We start from the raw sequence: 11,562 nt of genomic DNA, 5'->3' as shown, positions 1-11,562 counted from the left end.
GCGGCGGGCGGCGGAAGCGCTGCGGCGCGGCGCGCGCGGGCAGTGGCGGAGCGGCGCCATGTGGAGCGGGCACGGTGCGCGGGCCGGGCCGGGGCGGCGGCGCTGAGGAGGGGGCTGTGCCCCCGCCTCACGGTCCCTCTCTCTCCCCCCTCAGGGAACTTCGATGGCGGGTACGGCGGCATGGGCGGCGCGGGGCTGCCGGGCGGCTACACGCAGTCCCCGGGCGGGTTCGGGTCGCCCGCCGGCGGGCAGGAGAAGAAGCAGGTAGGCCGGGCGGGGGCCGCGGGGCGGGCCCGGGGCCGGGGCCGGCTCTGACGGCCCCTCCGCCCCTTGCAGCGGAGCCGCTCGCAGAACATCGTGCCCTGCACCGTGTCGCAGCTGCTGGCGGCCGAGCAGGTGGACGAGACCTTCCGCATCTGCGACGTGGACATCTCGCAGGTGGGCAGGGGGGAGCCGGGCGCTCGCGGCCGGGGCGCGCCCGCGGCCGCCCCGAGTGACCCTTCCTCCTCGCCGCAGGTCACCGTCGTGGGCATCGTCCGGCACGCCGAGAAGGCGCCCACCAACATCCTCTACAAGGTGGACGACATGACAGCAGCCCCGATGGACGTCAGGCAGTGGGTTGATACCGATGTAAGCGTTGGATTTGCTATGAACAGGCTTCTTTAGCAGATTTGGGGAGCACTGGGTGGAGAAAAGCTGTAGAATTATACAGTGTCTCAAATGGAAGGAACCCATAATATCACTGATCAACTCAATACTCAACTCCTTACTTCTCACAGGGCTGTTTGAATCGAGAAGGTGTGGCTTTTCTGGAAAGTATTTTAGGGGTGACATGTTCCTGGTTCATCCAAAGGTGATGCTGCTGTAGCAGAGGTCACTGGTGGTGTAATGACTGTCTGCCTGTTCAGTGTAGCTGAGTTCAGTTGAACAGTGTTGGGAGGGTAATCAGGCAGATGTTCACTGCCTTACTGCAAGCTTAGCATGACACAGGAATGCACAGTTTGTGCTTGCTTGAGATGAGCCTGCTTTGCTAAGTTGCTTATTGTGACAATTGGGAAATGGAAACGTGAAACAGCAAACCTCTGGTTTTCCCTCTGTGTTAGGAGGCAGGAGGTGAGAACGTTGTGGTGCCTCCAGGAACTTATGTTAAAGTAGCTGGCCACCTTCGGTCCTTCCAGGTAAGGGCGTGGTACCTGTGTGTGAGTCCTGTAGGAATTGCAGCACTTCTCACAGCACATGTGCTGCAGATATTCAAATAATGGTGTGTGTGCATTAAGGCAAGGTGCACTTAATTCCCAGCTGGTTAGAAAGAGGAGTGACTCTGTGTCCATTGTCTTTCAAAATCACATCCCTCCCCCATTTCCTGCTTGCTCACAGTGGGATGGGGGGAATCAGAAGGGTCAAAGTGAGAAAACCCATGAGTTCATATAAAAGTAATTTAATAAGTAAAGCAAAACAAGGAGTTCATTCCACACTTCCCATGGGCAGGCAGGTGTGCCTCCGCCTTCTTTGACCAGTTTTATAACTGAGCATGACACTGCCTGGTCTGGGTTCTCCTGTGGGGCAGTGCTCCCAGCTGTTTCCCCTCACAGCTCCTTGTCCCCTCCCAGTTTAATCCTGGTGGAGCTGTGTGAGAAGCAGGAAAGCCCTTGGCTCTGTGCAGGGGTTGGTGAGTAATGGCTAAAACATCCCTGTGTTACCAACACTGTTTCCAGGAAAGTCAAAACCAGCCCATGCCACTGTACCCCAGCCAAAACCAGCACAAGATGTAGGGCAGGAGGTTTTGGATGAGCTGCATGCAGAGAAGCTCTCTCCCCACTGCTGTCCCACACTCCTGGAGGAAATTGCTGGGTTGGCTGTCATGCATCTTTGTGTTGCTGTGCTGTAAATTGTTTTCTTTGTTTTGTGTTTGTTGTTTTGTTTTGGTTTTTTCCTCTGAAAGAATAAGAAGAGCTTGGTAGCATTTAAGATCATGCCTCTGGAAAACATGAATGAGTTCACCACACACATACTGGAAATTGTCAATGCACACATGATCCTCAGAAAAAATCTTATGGTATGTACAGAGACCCTGATTGCATCGTGGCCCTTCCTGGGTGACAGGAGATCTCCCAAAGAGGGACCTTTCACTGGGAAAATTCCCTCATTGTGGGGCTGGAGAGTTTAAAGCTGGGCAACACTGAAGGGGTAACAGGAGTCCTGGCTTCCTTGGAGAGAGATTGTACTGCAATCTGCTTCCACAAGGAGCTATTTTTACTTACTGGCTTAGAAATAACAGCGAGTCTTTAACTCTGCAGGCTTGGGCAGCCTGTGTAACCACAGTGCTTTGATTCTCCCAATTCCAGTCAGCATCAAGAGTGCCACAGTCATTTTCCTCCACTGGGATCAGTGACATGGGGGGCTACGGAGGAGGTGGCAGCCTGCCAGTGAACGGGCTCACGGCACACCAGAGCCAGGTGGGTGCCAGCAGCTCTTTGGGAGCACAGCAGGGGCTCCTCTGATGTCATCTGAGGCTCCTCTGATGTCATCTGCTGTGGTTCTTGCTCATCCAGGTGCTGAACTTGATCAAAAGCTGCCGTGTCCCAGAGGGGATGAGTCTGCAGGACTTGAAGCTCCAGCTCCACAGTATGAGTATGACAACAATCAAGTAAGTGTGTAGGAATGAAGGATGCTGTGGAAATCCAGGCAGTCCTTCCAGAGGCAGAGAGGACAGTGGACAGGCCCAGACACTCAGCTGTGAATCAGGGTGGGTAATTCAGGTGGTCCCAGCAGCACGGGAGCCAGAGATTTGAAAGGTTCACTGCCCTGAATGAGCTGTTGTTAGTTGCTTTGCTCCTTGCTTTCAGAACAAGGAGCTGCTTGTTTCAAAACAGGCTGTTCATCAGTTCAGTGGCAGTGGACTGCAGTGCCTCAGTAGCATTTCTCCTGTTCAAAGACTACCTTGCTCTCTGCACACTGATAAAAATCTAGGAATAGTCTGTTCTATTCTACTTCACTGTCTCTTATGACATCTTGAGACTTAAGAAAGTTGTCATTACCTTCCATGATCTTTGTATGTTCTGTCCCCTCTGGAGCAGAGTGGTGGGTACTACCTAGGAAGTGCAGAGTGGTGACTCAAGCAGAGTCTGGGCTTCAGGGGGAGCACATTGCTTTGGAGAAATTCTGTGTCACTTACACTGCCCACAGGACAGAGACACCAAGAGCTTCCCTTGGCAGCTGCCAGGAGGGAACTGTGGGGATGGGGTCTGCAAATGGGAATTCTGTAAATCAGAAGGTGGTGATTTACCTCCCTTTGCTGACTAATTGCTAAGTAGTTACCAGCTGTGGGGTTTCTCTTCAAGGCAGGCTGTGGAATTCCTCAGCAGCGAGGGACACATCTACTCCACGGTGGATGATGATCACTATAAGTCAACGGATGCCGAGTAAAGTTCCTTCCATCTGACTTTAGTTCCAAGCAAATGTTTGTCCGTATTTCAAGATACCTTGCTGAGCTCTGTTACATGGACGGTGCCCTTTGCTCTTTGTGAGAAGCCCTGGTTCCCCGGTGAATGCCAACTCCTTGGAATTCAAGGATGAGCAGAACGTGTGTGATGCTGGTAATTGGACCTGATTCTATGCTGTGACCATGTGACTGAAAGTATAAACAGACATGGGGAAACTGAATTCCTCAAAGCTCCAGAGCTTTCACTTTGTTTTGGCTCCTTAGAGAGTGCCTGGTAGAAAGAAGAGCCTCTTTATGATTTGTCCTTTATTTCTAGAGCTGTTTGTCCTAACTCGGCTTCCATTCCATTTTCTTCACAAAGTGGATAGCCAAGAGTAATCTTCCACTGATGTACAGCAATCATGAGAAGATGTTTTTATTGTTTAGTTTGTGCACTTAAAATCTATATTTGTACTAGAGCTGATCTTGTTACCTACAGCTTTTGAACTTTTCCAATAAAATGTTAACTTGAGACACCTTGTATCATGTGTGACTCTAGAGGCTTCTCTGCCTTCAAGAAGAAAACTGCTTGGCAAAACTGTGGCCACATCCACGGGGCTGGCAGGGAGAGCCAGGGCCTCTGCTCTGCTCTGCTCTGCCAGGATTACTGCTGGGGCAAGTCCCAGTGTCCTGCTTGGGTTCGGTGGCCCAGCTGTAGCCCGTGGTGCACCTCTGTGCTGAATCATGCAGCAGCTGTGTAACAGGTGAACTTTTGCCTGTGGAGTTCAGCATATCTAAAAGCCAAAAGTACTGTCATTTCCTTTTGTAGGAGGTGTGCAGGTTAGGAAGAAAAGCCCTGAGGACTTTTGGAAGCGAAGATGAGTGGAATTGCTTACAGTCAGGAGAGCAGGATAATTGGCTGGGGCCAGGGCTGCGACGGCGGCGGGAGCGGAGGTGGACACACGGCCCGGGACAGTCACACAGCCCACTGGGGCCAGGGCTGCGACGGCGGCGGGAGCGGAGCTGGGGCGGACACACGGCCCGGGACAGTCACAGAGCCCGGGACAGTCACAGAGCCTGGGACAGTCACAGAGCCCAGGGGGGTCACACAGCCCGGGACAGTCACACCTGGGCCGCGCTGTCGCTGTCGCTGCTCGCCGCCGCCTCAGCCGCCGCGCAGGCCTGCAGCTGGCTCTGGCTGCGCTCCGACCCGCCCGCCCTGCGCCCCGCCGTGCCCGGGGCGCTGCTCGCCGCCCTCCACCTCCTACAGCTCGGCTTCTTCTTTAGGTACGGCAGCCCCACACCGAGTTTCCCGCCCGCCGCCGGGGCCCCGCTCCGCCCCAGCCTCCCCCGGCTGCCTCAGCCCCTCCCGGGCATGGAGGCGAGCGGTGCCGGGGGCCGGGAGGCTCCCGCGCAGGGCAGGCCGGAGCCGGATGGAGAGGGGCGGTGGGAGCGAGGGAAGTTTCCCTCGGGCTCTGCTCTGTCTCCGGGGCTGTTGCCGCTGCCCTCCAGACAAACGCAGCAGCGCCCCGAAACCTCGTCACGGCCCCGGTGCTCCCGGCCCTTGAGGGGAGCAGCCAGGCCGAGCCGCGGGAAGGGAATAATCCAGGCAGGACTGCTGAGATCGATGCTCAGTTTTTTACACTTGCACTTCAGCCGTGGCTGGGCACCGTGTGGCTGCTGTGGTGTGTGGTTTGGGCAGGGGGAAGGAGGGGTTTGGGTGTAAAAAAGGGGTTTGTTGTCCTGTCAGGAGTTTGTTGTCCTGTCAGGGCAGTGTGGGGACCAAGGTGTGCGCCTTGCGTGGCCCCTCACCCCCTGCTGGTCCCCACACAGGTGCCTCTATGCCCTGAAGGTGGGCTGGAGGGTGTGCTGGGCGAAGGCAGAGGAGGAGGATGAGCAGAGACACATGGCCTTCATCTCCCACGACATCAGCATGCTGCGTCTCTTCGAGACCTTCCTGGAGAACACCCCGCAGCTCACCCTGCTCCTCTACATTATCCTGCGGACAAACAAGGCTGAGTTCTCCCAGGGTGAGGGGACTGGGGCCAAGGGAGGGGGCTGATGTGGAGGTGGAGGCTTGGGGTCAGAGTGGGCTTGGGTTGGGCAGATCAGAGAGGCTGTCCACGGGCTGGGGGACGCAGCAAGACATTTGTTGTCATTCTGCTCCCATGTCACTCCTTCCTTTGATGTGTCACACTATAGGGTGGACCCCTGTGCTGCACACACATGCCCTAATGGTCCATGCTGGGCTCAGGATAGGGGGGTTGAAGCCATGGGACCACTGTGGCTATTCTCTTATGAGCCCCAGGAGAGGCTGAGGGTCAGGTGAGAAATCAGGCACTTAGGAGTAGGGAGGTGCTGATGTTGGTATGGGTGAAGCACAGGTGAGCAGGGGCTGTGGTGCCCTTCCCAGGGTGGAGAACAGATGCCACTGCAGGGAAATGGGGAGCCCAACAACGTGGGAGCCAGCACTCGCCTGCCTGTGTGGGCTGAGGGCTTCCATGCCTGAGAGATGAGCTCTGCAGGGCTGTTCAATCCCAGCATTTCTTCCTCATCTTTTGAGCAAGGCCAGGCACCAGCCTCCTTGTCCTCAGGGAGGGCAGAAGGCCAGGGGAGAGCTGCAGCTGCTGATGCTCTGACCCTGACAGCAGCTGCTTTGTGAGCTGGGGGAAAATTCATTTTAGCAGTGGTGGGCAGGGAGGGATTGAGCCAGGCTGGGCCAGCCCTTGATGCCCCTCAGCATTTTCACCTGTGTGTTTGCAGGCCTGGGGATGGGCACCGCGTTCCTGTGTGTGTCCTGGTCTCTGCTGGACTACCACCAGTCCCTGCGCTCCTTCCTGCAGGACAAGCACGAGCTGAGCCTGGGCTCTTCCATCGTCTACTTCCTGTGGAACCTCTTCCTCATCTGCCCCCGCATCCTGGCCGTGGCCCTCTTCGCCCTGCTCTGGCCCTACGGTGTGGCCGTCCACTTCCCACTGGTGTGGCTGGCCATGTTCCTCTGGGTCAGCCTGCAGGGCACGGACTTCATGGAGTCAGCCGGGCCCGAGCAGCTGTACCGGGCCATGGTGGCCGTGATCCTCTACTTCAGCTGGTTCAACGTGGCGCAGGGGAGGACGCTGCACCGCAGCATCATCTACCACGGCTTCATCCTGGTGGACAGCACGCTGCTGGGCCTCGCCTGGCTCTGGGGCCGGGCTCCCTCTGAGGAAGACTCGTACCTCCTCCCCGTGGTCAGTGCAGCCCTGCCCTGCTACCTGCTGGGGCTGGGGCTGAGGGTCACCTACTACAAGTGGCTGCACCCCAACGTGCAGGTGCGGCAGGAGGGCAGATACGACGAGGTGGATGCTCATGGAGGGGGGGATGGGGTGGAGTTTCGCTCCTTTTTGGAGCCAGACCTTGTCAACAGGCGGATGCAGTGGCTGGCCCAGAGCCACTTCTCCCTGTCCCAGCCACCACAGCAGCACTTCCTGAACGGGGCTGCTGCTGTGGAGTCTGCTGTCTGAGGGCAGCTCCTCTAAAGGGACATGATGGGGAGATAGACATGTTGGTGTACCCCTGGTTGTGCCCCCCAGGCTGTTGTTTTGGACAGCTGGAGGGAGCTGGCAGAAACCAGGGGTGAGGGGGAAACACCCAGTAAGTCCCATGGCACTCAGCATGGCTCCCATGGCTGTACCCTCAGGGAAAGCCATGGTGTTTGTGGTGAGTCCAGCACATTGTAGCATCTGGCTACAATGCTCTGTCAACTTTTCTTGTTATTTATTAGTACCTTTTTCAAAAAAGAAGAATGGAAACAAGAGCACTGGTTTATTTTCTCTGTGCCTCTCCTGTGCCTGCTGCTGCCATTGCTGTGCTGGGATATGGGTGCTGGGGCAGGGAGGACCTGTTTCCTCCATGGTTGTGGCTATCTGACCTTTCTGTTTCCAGCCATGATTTTCCTCCTTGTGTTAGTTTTCCTGTTAAGGTCAAAGCTCACCTGTTATCACTGTGTTCAGGGGGGGATGGGGCAGGAGGCCTGTGCTGGGAGGAGTGGCTGCAGGGTGGCTCAGGCCTTCCAGCTTATTATGGACACCTCATGCTCCCTTGGCTGCCACTGCCACCACCACAGCCTGGCAGGGCTCCCTAGACCATGGGCAGGCTGGAGCTGGCCACATTTCTCAGCCATTGGTGGCTGTTGGTGTGGCCAGTGTGTGCCAGCTGCTGGGCACAGACACCCACCACTCCCCAGCTCAGTGCCCAAACCCAGCCCGTGCCCTTTGCTGCTGCCCAGCTGGCAGCTGTGGCACATCCCGGCTGCCCACAGCACTGACCTTTGCCTCCTTCCCCCCATCTCCATCACATCCCTCCCAGCAGCCCATCCCAGGAGGAAACTGCCAAACCAGGGAAGGCATCTGGAATGCAGCTGGAGGAGCAGCTGCAATGCTGTTTCACAGCTGCTCCTGTAAGCAGCTCAGCCCTGCCCATGGCCAGCAGCACAGTGTGGGAGAGGGGTGGTGCCTTGTGCAAAAGAAAATGGGAAGGGAACGTTTTGTGCAGGAAGCACCATGTGCCTGCCCTGGAAACCTCAGCAGGGCCCAGGAGCAGGTCCCTGGCCCACTGCCCCCCAGCAGCAGGGGGCTCTGGTGGCTGCACTGTGACCTGTGGCACCCTGATGCTGCTGGTGCTGCCAGGCCTGGCTCGGGCTGTCTTGGGGGCAGAGAACAGGCTGAGGCACTGACTATAGAAAATAAAGACTTTATTATTTTTTCCAGTTCACAGGACAGTTCCCATTACAGACCATGAACAGGCAAAGGCCCCACAGCACCTGAGCTCACCCCTCATAGCAGAGCAAAAAAGGTCCTGTGGGCTCCAGGGTCCTACTGCTTCCCACCAGTGCCAGCACAGACATCTCCCCCAGGGCTGTTGGAGGCAACAAGTATTAGTGGATCAGGTGGTTTTTAAAGCCTCTGTGGCTGTGTTGAAGCTGAAGGGGAAGCCAGCAGCACCCAGGTGAGCTCAGGTGCTCTGGGCCTGCAGGCTGACTGTCCTTCAGGTGTTCAGGTTTGCTCTCCCATTACCCCTGACCTGACTGTAGCTGAACTGGTGACAGAGAGAGGAGAAAATCAATGCTTGGAGAGAGATGCTGTTCTTGCCTCAAAAGAGACAGAAAAAGGCTTAAATTCAGCCAGTAGAGGAAAAAATAAAATAGCCAGGTCACCCCTTTATTAACAAACACAGAAATGTACCATCAACCTCCTGTTATAAAAGTACTTTACATACATTCAAGGAAACATCATATAAATACCAGTATGAAATGTCAGTGGCTGCGAGTTCCACACTCAGCTAAAATTTTACCAACATCTTAAAATTTCCTTAAAACATTTGAAGTAAACAAACACAAAGCACAGCTAGCTGCCTGGCAGCTCAGGCCTGCAGGTCCAGCACCTGCTGCCAGTGCCTGGGCAAACCCAGCCCCTCTCAGCACGGCTCTGCTCAGCTGCTTCTGATGGCAGCAAAGCACAAGGGCTGCTCGGCCGTGCTGCTGGTGGGAGCTTAAGGCACAGGTTTTAATCCCAAATTCAGCCAGCTGGAGTACAAGAAATGCTCCCAACAGGCTGCTGCACGGGCTGGGACAGCTCCCCAGCCTGCTTACAGGAGACCTTTGGATGGGCTGAGCATCAGCACAGACTCTCCTGTGACTACAAGTGAGTCCTGATCCTCTGGTGACATTTCCAGCCCTGGGAGCAGTGAGGCTGCTCCTCACCACAGCTCTGGCTCTTCACAGGGACCCCAGAGGAACTGGACTCTATGGACCCAGCAGTAAGGGAGCTGGAGCTGCCTCAGCTGCCTCAGAACAGGTGCAATACACCTTGGCTCTCCATCTGGTGCAGAGAGAGAACAGCCCTGGGTCCTGCTTCCCTTTCCAGATCCACTGCTGAGCACTCCCAGCACAGCCTGTCTGTCCCCAGGGCAGCCCAACACCTTTCCCTGTGCTGAGCTGCCCAGTGACACCCACAGCAGACTCCTCATTTTCCTCACGGGATGAGCAGCCCCCACATGGACAAAATGTTCCTGGGACATACACAGACCCAGTATCCACCCAGGATCAGAGCACAAGGCTAACACCTGGCCAGGAGCTGAATGGAAAGCAGATCACTCCTGACTCCAGTGACCACCCTGGAGAAAGAGAATCACCTTTGATTCCAATTTAATTAATCTAAAAAAAACCCCAAAACCAACCAAACTCAAAGGGAAACTGGAGCTGGTACCATGTGTGAAATAAACCTCCCAGGTCCAGTGCCTGAGTACAGGGTATCCAAACCCCTGGCTCCAGGCACCTTCTGCCCCGTGGTCACTGGAGCTGGCCCAGGAACAGATGCTCCCAGGGCACAGCAGAGCCTGTGCAAAGCTGGCCCAGCACTGATGGAAATTAACCCTCAGTAATTAAAGCCATGAAAGGAATGCAGCAAACATATCCCTGCCTGTACGGGCACAGCAAATGGTGAGTCTGCCACTCCCTGCAGTGACAGACTTTCAGCCCAGTCTCCTGGTGGCTGATGTGGGGCTGATGACCACGATCTGGAGGGGTCTGGGTGCAGCCACAGGTCTGGCCCTGCAGGAGCAGCAGCAGCAGGTTCTGGGGCACTGCACACACCTGTCCTCAGGGCACCTGCTGATCTGGTGCCATCAGGGTGGATGGGGGAGACACCAAACACAGCCTGAGTTGGCACAAAACCAGCCTCTGTGCCAGCCCCAGTCCCTTGCTGGCTGTTCCTGGCCAGGGGAGCTGCAGGTCACTGACTCCAGCCTCTGTTCTCAGACAGCTGCAGAAAAATCAGCATCACCATCCCTCCCAAGTGCTCCATGCTGCCAAGTCACAGTGTCTTAGAAAATTAAGTCCCTCTTAACAAGGCATTTGTTTGTCATTATGTAGTTAGGCTAATGCAAAGAATGTAAGAAAATTGAATCTGATTCTACTAAAAGGAACTTACAAATAGGGTCAGGAACACAGAGGTGAAGGTTATACCATAGCCAGAGTCTTCTCTGCAACATTCATGAGGATTTAGGAATTAGATTATTCCTAGTCCAGGTGAGGACTCAGTTCACATCTGAGCAGTCTGCACCAGTCTGCTGTACCTGATGTTCACAGGCAATTTCAATTTTCTTTGCAGGGAAAATCTGTGGGATCTACAGTCCAGACAAAGGCTGGAATCCAGTGATCTCCTGCTGGCTAAAAGGGCTTCTGCACACATTGACTAGAAGCCACTGGGATCAACTCAGAACACCAATACTTGCCTCTACAAAGAACCACATATTCCAGAAGCATTCCCTTACCTTTATATTTTCCAGTAATCCCACACTGAGGAAATAACATAAGGACACTGTAATAAATTAACTGTTTTGAACATCCAGGAAAGGAGAGAGGACACATTTTACAGCAATAGAGGTATTTTTGACATTTTCATTAATATTTCCTATGAAAAAAACCCACAGCTCTTCGGCTTTGCAAAACAAGGGAGGTTTAAGCTCTGCCATCAGCGTTTTCCTATAAAAATAAATTTTTGTGTTTACTTGGGTTCTACAACTAAGCTGAATAGAAAGAAGAAGGCTCTTACACATAAATCTGCTGTTTTATGGCCCCTCCCTCTGGAGGCCAGAGGCATTCAGCTGGCTCTGTAAGTCCCTTCTGCAGACAAGCTCTAGCTCTGCTGAGTCCAGGGCTTCTTCACAGGACACCTCTGGACTTGGCAGGGCCCGTGCTCCCGAGGAACGACCTGCTGTCATATTCCATTGTACAGTTTGCTTTAGGCATGTTTTCTTCATCAAGCTGAAAGTGAGTCCCCAAACATGTGAGATTTCTGTCCCCCCAGGAATGGGGAGGGCTGGCGGGAGCTGCAGTCGCGTCTTTGCTCCAATGTCTTACAGGAAGTCCAACTCAAGGGCTTGGTGAAGGGACACGAGGTCAGCATGATTTGTGATCCTCCAGAATGGCATGTTGTGCTGTGAAGGGAGAGGACAGTCAGGTTTATGCAGGGATTTGAGCTGAGCTGGAAGCAGGCTGGGTGGAGCTGCAGGGCTGTGCAGTGTGGTGGTTCTGAGCACACCACTCTCAGGACAGAGCTCAGCCACGTGCACATCTGTATCTGGAGCCCATCTTATGTGCA

General features: G+C 54.9%; 3 protein-coding genes across 10 annotated transcripts in view; 2 read left to right on the top strand and 1 right to left on the bottom strand.

Annotated features, from left to right (window-relative positions):
• Positions 1-18: 18 nt before the first annotated feature.
• Positions 19-3,953, top strand: RPA2 (replication protein A2). The gene is made up of 9 exons (XM_039729182.1): positions 19-74; positions 155-264; positions 337-438; positions 517-630; positions 1,104-1,178; positions 1,943-2,056; positions 2,346-2,456; positions 2,553-2,647; positions 3,342-3,953. The coding sequence occupies exons 1-9, from the start codon at positions 59-61 to the stop codon at positions 3,424-3,426; spliced, it is 822 nt and encodes a 273-aa protein (XP_039585116.1). The 5' UTR covers positions 19-58; the 3' UTR covers positions 3,427-3,953.
• A 346-nt stretch (positions 3,954-4,299) lies between these two features.
• On the top strand, positions 4,300-7,228 carry XKR8 (XK related 8). Its single transcript, XM_039729082.1, has 4 exons — positions 4,300-4,375; positions 4,534-4,708; positions 5,255-5,451; positions 6,185-7,228. The coding sequence occupies exons 1-4, from the start codon at positions 4,300-4,302 to the stop codon at positions 6,922-6,924; spliced, it is 1,188 nt and encodes a 395-aa protein (XP_039585016.1). The 3' UTR covers positions 6,925-7,228.
• Positions 7,229-8,136: 908 nt separating this feature from the next.
• The window catches only part of EYA3 (EYA transcriptional coactivator and phosphatase 3), a 43,122-nt gene continuing 39,696 nt past the window's right edge, over positions 8,137-11,562 (bottom strand). For all 8 annotated transcript variants that reach the window (XM_039729045.1, XM_039729044.1, XM_039729042.1 and 5 more), the window contains one exon: positions 8,137-11,398. In XM_039729045.1, coding sequence (XP_039584979.1) covers positions 11,318-11,398 — 81 coding nt within the window. In that variant the 3' untranslated portion in view covers positions 8,137-11,317. The remainder of the gene's footprint in view (positions 11,399-11,562) is intronic.

The sequence above is a fragment of the Passer montanus genome, unplaced genomic scaffold, assembly GCF_014805655.1.
Source record: "Passer montanus isolate IOZ18808 unplaced genomic scaffold, ASM1480565v1 scaffold68, whole genome shotgun sequence".
In the NCBI taxonomy this organism is placed as follows: domain Eukaryota; kingdom Metazoa; phylum Chordata; class Aves; order Passeriformes; family Passeridae; genus Passer; species Passer montanus.
Note: the sequence above shows the minus strand (reverse complement) of the source record. Positions and strands in the feature narration are given on the sequence as shown.

Excerpts from the sequence above, each read along its gene's own strand:
- RPA2 (XM_039729182.1), top strand. Across the intron at positions 2,457-2,552 it reads TCACGGCACACCAGAGCCAG|GTGCTGAACTTGATCAAAAG; the intron begins GTGGGTGCCAGC and ends TTGCTCATCCAG. Across the intron at positions 2,648-3,341 it reads ATGAGTATGACAACAATCAA|GCAGGCTGTGGAATTCCTCA; the intron begins GTAAGTGTGTAG and ends TTTCTCTTCAAG.
- XKR8 (XM_039729082.1), top strand. The coding sequence starts at position 4,300 with ATGAGTGGAATTGCTTACAGTCAGGAGAGCAGGATAATTGGCTGGGGC. Across the intron at positions 4,709-5,254 it reads CAGCTCGGCTTCTTCTTTAG|GTGCCTCTATGCCCTGAAGG; the intron begins GTACGGCAGCCC and ends GTCCCCACACAG. Across the intron at positions 5,452-6,184 it reads CAAGGCTGAGTTCTCCCAGG|GCCTGGGGATGGGCACCGCG; the intron begins GTGAGGGGACTG and ends GTGTGTTTGCAG.